At 45.0% G+C, this 13735-nt stretch overlaps 1 protein-coding gene across 1 annotated transcript; it reads right to left on the reverse strand.

Moving 5' to 3' along the window:
• Positions 1 to 10159: 10159 nt before the first annotated feature.
• Positions 10160 to 11465, reverse strand: LOC121867078 (cuticle protein AM1199-like). The gene is made up of 3 exons (XM_042366836.1): positions 11390 to 11465; positions 10995 to 11224; positions 10160 to 10481 (listed from the first exon to the last, which is right to left on the reverse strand). The coding sequence occupies exons 1-3, from the start codon at positions 11396 to 11398 to the stop codon at positions 10313 to 10315; spliced, it is 408 nt and encodes a 135-aa protein (XP_042222770.1). The 5' UTR covers positions 11399 to 11465; the 3' UTR covers positions 10160 to 10312.
• Between the last annotated feature and the right edge of the window lie 2270 nt (positions 11466 to 13735).

The raw sequence follows: 13735 nt of genomic DNA on the forward strand, positions 1-13735 counted from the left end.
TTACACAGCTCTCATCCCTCCCTTCACGCTCCTCATCCCTCACCTTCTGCAGCTCCCTCCTCCTCCCCACCTTACAGCTCCTGCTCCCTCATCCTCCGGCTCCTCACCCCTCACCTTCACGGCTCTCACCCCTCCCCTTCACACGGCTCCTCACTCCTCCCCTTCACACGGCTCCTCACTCCTCACCTTCACACGGCTCCTCACTATCTCTTAAGGCCGCTGGCTCTATGGCAATGGCTGCATCACCTTCACAGACTTTACTGTAAGTCTTGGCAAGCGATCTGTTGTTGCTAGAGTCATTCACAGAGTTTTCCTACGCTATAAAGAGTCAATTAAACATTACATCCCAAACTACGCTGATCAGATGAAACTACGACCAAGAATCAGTCAAACATCTTAATATTTTCACTTAATTGAGACGAAATTCTTAAAAAAAATTCTCTATACTTTTCACTGTTACTGACGATGCATCAGCGCTTCAACTACACCGAGAGAGAGAGAGAGAGGGAGAGAGAGCGAGAGAGAGAGAGAGAGAGAGAGAGAGAGAGAGAGAGAGAGAGAGAGAGAGAGAGAGAGAGATACTTGAAGCCAAAATGACGTCCCAACTGCACTAAACTTACGGAAATCAATATGAGGATGTTTTTTGTTCCCTTTTACGAAAAAGTTGGGGGATTTAGACTCTGTGTCTTCTTCCTTGGGTTATCCCAGGCCGTGTGTGTGTGTGTGTGTGTGTGTGTGTGTGTGTGTGTGTGTGTGTGTGTGTGTGTGTGTGGACGTGGTGTGGCCTGTGTGGACGTGGTGTGGCTGGACGAGTCACACCGTGGTCGTAGTGATGATGGTCCTGTCGTGTTACCTGCCAGTCAAGACTCCTAATTATATGGTGTAAGGGTAATGGGCCTCTCACTTTAGTACTGACCTGACTGAGTTTTTGCCTTGGATAGACCCTAAAGCCTTACCCTGAGTGGACCGTGAAGATATTGATAATGTTCTAAATCCTTATCATTGGATGAGTCTTTACCTCCATGAGAATAAGTTAGCAATGTTCTAAAGCCCAAAATATTCAGTTTCATTATCCTTCATTTTTTCTTAGTCTTGAATCCTTCAATAGTTGATAGATATTGACTTTATTGTTTCTCTTTCATTCGAATCTTTTTAGTCTACCTTATTTACTATCTTTATTGCCTACTGTTCTCCATTTGTCTTTATTTATTTTATTTATATTCACTTTCTTTTTACTCATATTATTTTTTGTTTGTCCTTCTCTCTCTCTCTCTCTCTCTCTCTCTCTCTCTCTCTCACACACACACACAAGTTTCCATTACCCCAGCATCGTCTCCTACAGGTAATATACAGTGGGCCAGGTAGCCTTCCATATCACCTGTTGACACTCTACATGGTGGGAAGGTCTGGTAGTCATGACTCACAGAACTTACTAGAGGGATCTGAGTAGTTGATGGTATGCTTTCACTGTAATGATGATGATGCTGATAATGATGATGATAATAGTGATAATGATAAGGTTACTACTACTACTACTACTACTACTACTACTACTTCTACTTTTTTTTAACGTGGTCTCCATCCTCCCCCAATAGCCACACCTTCGCCACCAATTAATTACCTTATTATTAAATATCCTAATACATAAGTAGCTATCCTATCTGTGTTAAATTAGTTGAGCCGCAGATCTATGCGGCATTCAGTGACTGTAGCCTCATAGTCAATATCTGCAGCAGTTGTCGGAGTTGGGGCAGAAGCTCTCGTTCCCCTGAGGCAGAGCGAAGCCGACCGAAGGAGAGAGAAAGACAATCGACATCTCATCCAGGCTGTAACATAACTTCTGGGCTGCTGCTTCTGTTCGGAGATCAACTCCGCGAGTCTGGCGTAGAAACATCTTGCACTTGGTCCCATCCCACCAGAGGTTGTGAACAACAGAGGAGTGAAGCTGCCTTGATCAACGTTTTGAATTCTCTCCCCATATGCCCTTCTCTTGACGTTCTCGTTCCTCCTATGTGCAGCATCGAGAGCTAGGTTACGGTGACATGCGGCCATGGGATCAAAAATCCTGATGTCGAAGAAAGCTCGCTGTCCCCGCGTCCAGAATCCTCGAGCACTGATGTCCACGCGGGCTTCGTTAGATGTGTTTGAAGTCCTGTGTTGGAAGATCTCGCCATCCAGTGGAAGGAGGGTCGGTTCTACCATGACGTCCAAGCAGATTTCCTTCAACATATTTGCTGTGAGATCCCTTACCTCGTCATGCCTCATGCATATGAAGCCCCCCTTCTTGCACACCATGGCGTGATCGCCATCATAGGAAGAGCCACACACGCATTGGGAGGGCAAACCTTCTACTGGCCGACCGTACGACGACTGTTATAACTACCACTACTACTACTACTGCTACGACTACGATTAAGACTATTATTATTACGACTACTACTACTACTACTTTTTTTTTAAATGGCCTCCAGCCTCCCCCAATAGTCACACCTTCGCCGCCATTTTATTACCTTAAAAATAAATATCTTAATACATAAGTAGCTATCCTAGCCTTGTTGAGTTAGTTGAGCCGCAGATCTATGCGACATTCAGTGACTGTTGCCTCATAGTCAATATCAGAAACTACTAGTTGTCCCTCCCAATACACAACAACCCTCTCTTTCCATGGCTCTATAAACCTCCTGCTCCACCACACCTCCAACCTCCTCTTCCACCACACTTTCAACTTCCCCTCCCAGCATACAACAGCCCTCGCCTACTACTACTACTACTACTACTACTACTACTACTACTTCTACTACTACTCAATCATTGGACGCTGTTGTTTAAAGTTTCAGCGTCTAGCCTCTGCCTGACCTCCAACAACAAAGAAACAACATAGGTCCCAAAGAATTACCCTTAGGTACCCTGGGAAGTCTGATCACTGTATAAAAGACATACACACAGAGTAACAACACAACATAGAGAGAGAGAGAGAGAGAGAGAGAGAGAGAGAGAGAGAGAGAGAGAGAGAGAGAGAGAGAGAGAGAGAGAGAGAGTTTAGAAGGTATTCCAGGTGACCTTCAAGTCATGAGCTCAGGTGAGTGACTTACTTCTCTCTAGGGATGTGGACGGTCATAACATACACTATGTAGGTATGTATGTATGTATGTATGTATGTATGTATGTATGTATGTATGTATGTATGTATGTATGTATGTACTGTATGTATGTTCTGATTTATAATGTATGTATGTATGTGTGTATGCATGTATGTTCTGATTTATAATGTATGTATGTATGTGTGTATGCATGTATGTTCTGATTTATAATGTATGTATGTATGTGTGTATGCATGTATGTTCTGATTTATAATGTATGTATGTATGTGTGTATGCATGTATGTTCTGATTTATAATAATGATGAAGATGATGGGATGGAGAGAAGCGACCCATCGATAATACGAATACGTGTTTTGATATTATGCACATAGTAATTAAAATTATGTATTGTATATAAATAAGTACATATACATACACTCATCTGTATACATACATTCATACACAGAGATATACCACTAGCATGAATATTTTACGTAATTCATTAACTTGAGAGAGAGAGAGAGAGAGAGAGAGAGAGAGAGAGAGAGAGAGAGAGAGAGACCACGTAATACCCTCCTCCATTTTCTGCTCAGACAGGTTTGCAAATAACTTGTTTTCCTATAAGAGAAAACGCGGAGTACAAGAAGAGAATTTCCTGAATATAATAAAGGGGGAACTGAAGAAGACGACGAAAGAGGAGAAGAGGAAATAATAATAATAATAATAATAAAAATAAAACTTCAACTACTATCTCTACTACTACTACTATTACTCCTCTACTACTACTACTATTACTCCTCTACTACTACTACTATTACTCCTCTACTACTTTAACAAATAATAATAATAAATGATGATAATTAATGAACTGATATAATTTGTAACAGACTATCAACAAACTTGGCATATTTGATCAAGGAGGGGGAGGGGGTGGCATGCTGTCAAGGAGGGGGAGGGGGTGGCATGCTGTCAGGAGGGAGGGGTGGCATGCTGTCAGGAGGGAGGGGTGGCATGCTGTCAGGAGGGGGAGGGTGGCATGCTGTCAAGGAGGGAGGGGTGGCATGCTGTCAAGGAGGGAGGGTGGCATGCTGTCAGGAGGGAGGGCGGCATGCTGTCAAGGAGGGGGAGAGGGGCGGCATGCTGTCAGGAGGGCGGCATGCTGTCAAGGAGGGGAGAGGCGGCATGCTGTCAAGCAGCAGCATGCTGGGGAGGGATGCTGTCAAGGGAGGAGGGGGCGGCATGCTGTCAGGGGAGGGGGCATGCTGTCAGGGAGGGAGGGGGGCATGCTGTCAAGGAGGGGAGAGGAGGGAGAGGGCGGCATGCTGTCAGGAGGAGGGGGGAGAGGCGGCATGCTGTCAAGGAGGGGGCATGCTGTCAAGGAGGGCGGCATGCTGTCAGGGAGGGCGGCATGCTGGGGGGAGAGGGCGGCATGCTGTCAAGGAGGAGGGCGGCATGCTGTCAGGAGAGAGGGGCGGCATGCTGTCAAGGAGGGGAGGGGCAGCATGCTGTCAAGGAGGGGGGGAGGCATGTGTCAAGGAGGAAGGGCAGCATGCTGTCAGGAGGAGGGGGGCATGCTGTCAAGGAGGGGGAGAGGGCATGCTGTCAAGGAGGGAGGGGCGGCATGCTGTCAAGGGGAGGGAGGGTGCTGTCAAAGGGGGGGAGGGGGCGGCAGCTGTCAAGGAGGGAAGGGCGGCATGCTGTCAAGGAGGGGAGAGGGTGGCATGCTGTCAAGGAGGGGGAGGGGCGGCATGCTGTCAAGGAGGGGCGGCATGCTGTCAAGGAGGGGGCAGCATGCTGTCAAGGAGGGGGAGGGGGCGGCATGCTGTCAAGGGAGGAGAGGGCGGCATGCTGTCAAGGGAGGGAAGGGCGGCATGCTGTGGGGAGGATGGGGTGGCATGCTGTCAAGGAGGGGGAGGGCGGCATGCTGTCAAGGAGGGAGAGGGCGGCATGCTGTCAAGGAGGGGAGAGGGCGGCATGCTGTCAGGAGGGGGAGGGGCATGCTGTCAAGGAGGGAGAGGGCGGCATGCTGTCAAGGGGGGAGGGGGGGGGCGGCATGCTGTCAAGGAGGGCAGCATGCTGTCAAGGAGGAGAGGGGCATGCTGTCAAGGGGAAGGGCGGCATGCTGTCAAGGAGGAGAGGGGCGGCATGCTGTCAAGGAGGGGAGGGGCGGCATGCTGTCAAGGAGGGAGAGGGCGGCATGCTGTCAAGGAGGGAGAGGTGGCATGCTGTCAAGGAGGGAGGGCGGCATGCTGTCAGGAGGGAGGGCGGCATGCTGTCAAGGAGGGGGAGAGGGCGGCATGCTGTCAAGGAGAGGGCGGCATGCTGTCAGGGGAGGAGGGGCAGCATGCTGTCAGGAGAGGGCGGCATGCTGTCAGGAGGGGGAGGGCGGCATGCTGTCAAGGAGGAAGGCGGCATGCTGTCAAGGAGGAGAGGGCAGCATGCTGTCAAGGAGGGGGAGAGGGCGGCATGCTGTCAGAGGAGGGAGGGGCAGCATGCTGTCAAGGAGAGAGGGCAGCTGCTGTCAAGGAGGGCAGCATGCTGTCAAGGAGGGGGAGAGGGGCGGCATGCTGTCAGGAGGGGAGAGGGCGGCATGCTGTCAGGGAGGGGGAGGGGCGGCATGCTGTCAAGGAGGGGAGAGGGCGGCATGCTGTCAAGGAGAGGGCGGCATGCTGTCAAGGAGGGGGAGAGGGCGGCATGCTGTCAAGGAGGAGGGAGGGCAGCATGCTGTCAGGAGGGAGGGGCGGCATGCTGTCAAGGAGAGGGCGGCATGCTGTCAGAGGGCGGCATGCTTCAGGGAGGAGGGGCGGCATGCTGTCAAGAGGGAGGGGCATGCTGTCAAGGAGGGAGGGCAGCATGTGGAGGGGCGGCATGCTGTCAAGGAGGGAGGGGCGGCATGTGTCAGGAGGGAGAGGGATGCTGTCAAGGAGGGGAGGGGTGGCATGTTGTCACGGAGGGGAGGAGGTGGTATGCTTTCAAGGAGGGGAAAGGGAGAGGGAGAGAAGGCGAGTGTAGAGATTAGAGAGAGAGATGACAAAGGGTTGAAACATGATCCTCCTCCTCCTCCTCTCTCTCTCTCTCTCTCTCTCTGGGGTCAGTGGAACAAATGAAAATATAATTGATTTTCCTGAATAATGTCTCGGGTTCCTCCTCTTACCTCGGGAGAAACCAGAAACGCACTCTACCCTACAACGAACTCTCTTCACATCCCGCACTCTATCCAATAATGAACTCTATATATATCCCACGCACTCTATCCTATAACGAACTCTATACACCCCACGTACGCCACCTTACAACGATCTACCACACTCTACCCTTCAGCGAACTCTACGTCCCCCACGCACTCTACAACGAACTCTACATCCCAACGCACTCTACCTAACAACGAACTTTACATATTCTGCAATCTACCTCACAACTAACTCTACATCCCCCACGCACTCTACCTCACAACTAACTCTACATCCCCCACGCACTCTACCTCACAACTAACTCTACATCCCCCAAGCACTCTACCTCACAACGCACCTCTTTCCACACACCCTCATGGACGGTAGGAGGGAATACACACACACTCACCTGTTATGTGGCTTCATCACCTCACCAAACACAAGACTTTCTCTCGTTGTCCTCACCATCACCTCCTCCCACTCTTCCTCCCGCTATTCCTCCTCCTCCTCCTCCTTCTCCTCCTCCCGTCCATCACCAGGTTGTCGGCCTCTCCTCACACACACACACACACACACACACACACACGTATCACCTGACCTGACCCCAAGCTGACATCTCCCATTCAGACAGACAGACAGACAGACAGACAGACAGACAGACAGATAGATAGATAGATAGATTGATAGATAGATAGATAACCGAATAAGTGGATGATTGAAGTTGAAAAAATATAAATATAGTTGATAAAATCCTTAGAATTTTACAAGACTTTATTTCTGTCATAAATTGTACGTTAATTAAGGTTATTGATAATAATAATAATAATAATAATAATAATAATAATAATAATAATAATAATAATAATAATAATAATAATAATAATAATAAACTAGATCACTAGAGTATCAGTTGTTCGTGGTAGGTTCATCAATCACCTGAACCAGTCACTGTAACAGGGTCATGGAGACGAGAATTTCAGTACCTTATATGCTGCTGTATGCTCTTTCACATCCTTTGTTCTTGTTCCGTGCCTTTTACTTTTCATCCTTTTCCATTCTCTCTCTCCTCTTTGCTCCTCTTTCTATCTGTTATTGATTATTCCTTTACGAGATCATTTATATTTTATTCGCTATTACGCCATCTTTCACTATGGCGGGGGCTCGGCCAGTGTTGGATAAGTACTACGAACAGGACAGCGTTCTCTTTGTAAACAGACAATACGAACCTAAAACAATCTATTATAAACTAACTTAACTTAAAAAAAAACTAATCAAATCTATCGTAAAATAATCTAACTTTAACTAACTTAAGAGATACGAACTTAACCGCATTATCGTAAAATTATTAATCTAACTTAACCTAACTTAAGAGATACGAACTTAACCTCATTATCGTAAAAAATCTAACTTAACCTGACTTAGATTAGGTTAGGTTAAGTTAGAGAGGTTTATATTAAAAGGGTGTGGAGGCTGAGTGGATATAGCGCTCAACCCTTGCTTCTAAGAGTCCCTGGTTCGATCTTTGGTTATCCTCGGTACATCCAACGGTAAAGGAGTACCTCACTTTACAGATGGTGAAGAAAAGGTGGTCGAGTGCAGTGCCAATGGATTAGTATACAGTATGCCGTATCCTCATTGTGCTTAACCGAGTCCATCTTAACCTATCCTATTTTATCCTATCCTGACCAAAACTAATCTATCCCATCTTATATTCTCGTATTTTAACCTATTCTATGCTATTCTATCCTGATATATCGTTCCCTCATTTAACCTACCCTATCCTATCCTATCGTGTAGCCCTATGCCAGGTAAACCTCACTAACTCTATCCAATTTTTAACCTATCCTCTCCTAACCCAAGCTTACCTCACCTAACATATGCATGACTGGTTGTTACGATTAGATAGGATAGAACAGGATAGGGTAAGATAGGATAGGTTCGTGCTTCGATTATAGCAACAAGAATTATAGGAAACAAATTATCTAAGATTAAATTATATAGAGAATTATAGAATTACCTGAGTGCGTGTTTGCCATTATTAAAACCTGTCTATTAATCTAAAAAAAAAACGTAAATTAATATGAAAATATATAAGAAAATATAATTATTACTACAAAAAAAAACAATCTTTAGATCTAGTCAAGTTTAACTCATGAACAATTATCAATGAATAAAAAAAAATATGAGTGGTAAAATTATTAAGAAAAACATAAATTTTTTGCTTTTTGGCTCTAATCATTATCATCCTCACCTGAAGTAACTTAGGATGAGGTAAATGATTACAGGTAAGCTACTGACTCACGTTGTGTGTTTACTCTCTCCCCGTCTCCTCGGCCCACAGTGGAGGAGTTACTCTATAAACACACAAAAGGCCCCGTGGTTTAAGACTGGTTAAGGTCTGTGATTTACGTCTAGGTAAGAACTATGTTTAGGTCTTATTATGTTTTACCAGTATACGTTCGTCTTGGATAATGTACAGTGGATTATAATTCTAGGATATTATTAAAGATTCAGTTATTATTATTATATTATCGAACAGGATAAACGCACACATACTTACAAGGTCCCAAGTTGAACTGATCTAACCCCTGGGTGATACGTTATTTAATCCTACACGAGATTAGAGGAGGATTTAGCACTCGTGTCACGCCACTTACATCTTCAGGAGGATTATACACGAGGCTCTACCCTACACCGTTGTCCTGCTCACTAGTCATCACCAAGACCTTGACTGACTTTTCAAAAATTCACAAAGCCACCTGAAGGATTCGGGGCAGTTGTACTTTAACCGGTCACTTCACTTTAGCAGAACCCCAAGGTGCTTCCCATAACTTAAACAATTGATCACCGGACCTATTAGGCTTAAGATCTAATAGTTAAAGGACCTATTATGACTGGGATCTATTATATGGAACCTATTAGGTATGGGACCAATCAGAACTATACCCTACTTGGAGTGGGACCTTTAAGGGCCCATCTGACTAATAACCATCCCTCGTAAGGTAAATTTAGACATAACTAATACGTGTTGTAGCATAACCTTGTAGTGTTAGAGGTGAAAATATACAATTAACACCGCAGAGCTCGGCCACATCACCCGCCTCACCCACAGGTAACGTTATGTGGTGTCTTCGAGAGCTGTGTGTTGACTGTCTGGGTTAGTGTCTTAGATTTCTCTCTACTTGTGTCTTTACATCTGTCACTGGCGGACCCAATGCTCTTCCATGGGGTGGGAGAGTGGGTGGGGGTGGATCTGGTGTGGGTTGGGAGTGGGTGTGGATGGGGGAGGATTGGAGATGGTGATGGGGAGTGGGATGTGGGTTGAAGAGTGCGTGGGGTAAATAGAGTGGGTGGGGGAAGGGGGTGAGTGGGGATGGGAGAATAGGTGTGGGGAAGGGATTGGGGTAGAGGAATGAGAGGGGATGGGTGAAATGAGTATCGGTGGGGTGAAGGAATAAGTGTGATTGGAGGATTGTATGCTGGTTGGGGAGTGGAGGGAAGTGGGGAAGTGTTTGGGGGAGTAGGGAAAATATTTAGGGAGTAGGGAAAGTATTTGGGGGAGTATGGAAAGTATTGGGGGAGTAGGGAAAGTATTTGGGGAGTAGGGAAAGTATTTGGGGGTAGTGACAGTGTTTGGGGAGTAGGGAAAAGCTTATCAGTGTGTTCTATGACTCTCCCTCACTCTCCTTTGGACGGTTCCCTGCTGCTCGATCGTTACTGTAGGGGATCAACACCTCTTCTGGATCCGCCCTTGGTATGTATGTATGTATGTATGTATGTATGTATGTATGTATGTATGTATGTATGTAACAAGCCATAATCAACAATGCTTACTTCACCTTGTTGCTGTTACCTGTACCATAACAAGTAGGTATTCTTCTAACTGAGTGGTAATAAAATTCCTCAAATATCATGCTAGAATATATTTTGGAACAAGACAGAATCTGTACATGGAGTGTCAGGGTCGACTGTCACTCCAAGCAGCTGAGTCGAGTTCCTGTTCCTGCAGCCCTTCGTCGTCGCCGCTTGGATATCGTCGTCTCTTCTTCGGGATGGTCTTCTTACTGGAAGGTGATGCCTCGGCGGCGCTGGTCCTCGGCGATGCGGATCTGTTCGATGGCGTGGGCGGGGAGTGGGTGGGGTGTGGGGATCAGAGGGGATGAGGGGCGGTATCCCAATTCATCAGCGACGTAGCGAACCTCACCGTAGCCGCCGCTGGGGAATGGGAACCTGAAGGAGAGCAAGAGGATGAGGATTGATCCTGAATACAATGTAAACAGACAGGCAAAACGAGTCTCATTTGTTATCAGGAAAAAACAAAACAACATCACTTGCAAGTCTCACGCCTTCTGACGCACTGGTAACAAGGTCTTGCTCGCTCTCTCGGTCTCTCTCTCTCACGACCACAGATAAAATCAGATCAACAGTTCATGTCCCTCAACTCTCTAGCTTATTTGATCACATTTGTCAGCCGCTCTGAATACAAGTTTTCCATATCACGAAACATTATACAGAATATTTCCAAGACGTCATCCCAAGGGAGTTGTCCTTAATATATAAACTTGCCTGACTGAAACATTCATATTGTTAACGTTAAGTAATGTTCTAGTGTGTAGTCATGAACAACCTCACGTTCCTGCCATCAGCAACTCGTCTTTTTAACTGAGAGACTTGAGAACGTAGGAACATTGGTGGGATCTCACTAAGAACCATGGATGTTAGAAATGTGTGGAGAGGACCAACCTGTAGGAACCCTGGATGTTGCTCTGGCCCCTGGAGCCCGGGCGGCCAACAGCGCTGACGGCGATGCCATTCTCGGTCTCGAAGTCGTAGCGGAAGTTGCCATCGCCGTTATCCTGTCGGTCGTCCCTCAGGATGGCGATATGCCTGTAGTCTGGATGATAAGGATGGGTGTAATGCCGACTAAACTGCGGGGCGGCGACAGCGACGGCGGCGAGGCAGGCGAGGATCACCTGAATGGGACAGAACAAAAACATCTCCCTTAACCATGATGTACAGTTTGGTACAAAGATCTATAACATTGCATTGATTTTCTCTCTGCCTTCCAAACTATCAACTACCTTAGAGAATTTAACATGCAGACCATCACATAACTATTTTCTTCGATTTGAACTCACGAGCTTCATGTTGGCTGATTGAGTATGGGCTGAGGATGTTGGCTGAGTGAGGACCAGCTGAGGATGATGTCTGAGAGTTGGGGCGAGGCTTTATATACCCAACTCGAGGTCAGGTGATGCTGCTCTTCTCCAGTTGTTGCAGCTCACCTGTGAGGGTCACACAGGGTCATGGTGCATATTCACAAGTGTCATCAGCAGGTCACTGGGGCGTGTAGAGCGGAAGATAATTCCTTAAGGATATTTCCAAAGTTTCTTAAGATGTTGCAGACACTTTTACAGTTTATCATCCTGCAACGTGCAATTAGAGTTGCGTGGAAGTCCAAATACAAATGGAAGTAAATGCTATTATTTTAGGTCACAGAGGAACGTATTTCAGCGCAGCAGTAAAGGAATGATACCAGTTTTTGTCATTATTTTAACTTGAAAAATTACCTCGACAGTTTCTGCCATGTGCAATCAGAGGATGCAGATCATTTCAGCTACACTTGCATATGAAAATAAATGTCTTCCAATGACAACGAAAACTTATCTTACAGCCGGAGAAATAATTGCGTCATTTTGTTATACGATTATGTTAAGAAATTCTCTCGATAATTTCCTTAATGTCTAATCACAAGACACCTACTGTAATCTTATCAGATGTATCTATAAGTGGAGATGAATATTTACCATGACGGAGGTTGTCTTAGCTTAATAAAATGGTAAAATAATTAAGTAATTTTGTCTATTTTGTCTTACCGTTAACAAAGGAAATTCCGTCGACAATTTTGGTTATCTGTGATCAAGGAAACTGTTGCTATTTACATAATTGGAAAGATTAAGTTATATTAAAGAGAAGCCTTTCACATTAACTGTATTGTGTAAATGGGGAATATTTAACATCATTAAAAAATAACAGTTATGGCTAAAATCACCTCGACACACATAGCAACATCTGACATTATCTACTTACGGTTTATAAATGCGATTGGTTTGTAACTCGATTTTAATTATGACTTAAATCTAAAAATCACAGACACACAAAAAGCTCAATATCACAACTAATAATAAAAGTATAAAATAAGACGCTATGCTCCCAATCTCTCTTACCTATTCTCAAGTCTCAGGTGTCTATAGGGAGTTGTGGAGAGCCATCATCACTTTACGAGACTGTTAGCTTCATAAATAGACTTCAAGCTTCAGACGACCATACAAATAATTATGTAACAGGTTAATGAGATAAAATACTAAATTATAAAGAGAAATACGAAGAAACTGAAGAAAATTAAGAATAATGAAGAAAATGAAGAATAAAGGTGTTTGACATATGACACTGTGACGAAATGACATTAGGTTTTCATTAGCTTCTGATGATTATTGTAGCAGTTCATGGGATAGATGGGAGAAGGTTTATTGGCTGTTTTGGTACAAGTACACAGAAGCATAGGTCAGTATTAGTCTTTTAAGATATATAGCCACTTACTAGGAGACAAGGGGGGAGGGAGGAGGGGTACGTGTATATGTGTGTGTGTGTGTGTGTGTGTGTGTGTGTGTGTGTGTGTGTGTGTGTGTGAAGAGTTACATTGTGTTTATTAAAATTATAGCCTTAAACAGGTGAGATAACTTTTAATCTCACTCACCTGGGGGTAATTACCAGCCATCATTCCAACATTACCATTGAGGTTATGAATGTGACCCACACCACAAACACACACACACACATACACACACACACACACACACACACATACAGAGTACAGTGTTGAACAGCGCCAAAAACTAACAGATCAATGGTAAGACTCAGTTCTTTGTGCACTGTAAAACTAGACAATGGATCCGTGGACGATAGCGTGATAGTGTTAGTAAAATCCATCTATCAAGCGACACACTGCCCATCACATCATCCTCTTATCGTCACGTCTCTATCTTTTAGTTTGGGTCATAGTTTCTGCACCATCCTTACTCTCCCGCTCACCTACAGAACGTCACACAGAAGACTACAGGACCATTGCCTTTCCAACCACTGTAGAAAACATCAGTGACTCATAGTTTACTTGTTTGTTCACTCTATATGTGTTTTTATTTTTGTTCTGAATGTTTTTGTTTTATGTTGACTCTTACTCCAGTGTTTTCCCAACTTTAGACAGCATTATCCTACTAACTCAACAGTGTCGACGCCCTTCTTCACATTCTAATAATTTTTTTTACTTGTTTTGGTGTTTTTTTCCTTTGTAATAAAAAAAATTGTTAAATATCTAAATTAACAAAATATTTAACCCTGGAAGCAATCATTTAGTTTATTAGTCTGAGGTGTAAGCTTGTAACCCAACACACAATTTCTCGAATCTCGACCAGTGAGGAAATATC

This window comes from Homarus americanus, unplaced genomic scaffold, assembly GCF_018991925.1.
Source record: "Homarus americanus isolate GMGI-L3 unplaced genomic scaffold, GMGI_Hamer_2.0 scaffold32583, whole genome shotgun sequence".
NCBI classification, from domain to species: Eukaryota; Metazoa; Arthropoda; class Malacostraca; order Decapoda; family Nephropidae; genus Homarus; species Homarus americanus.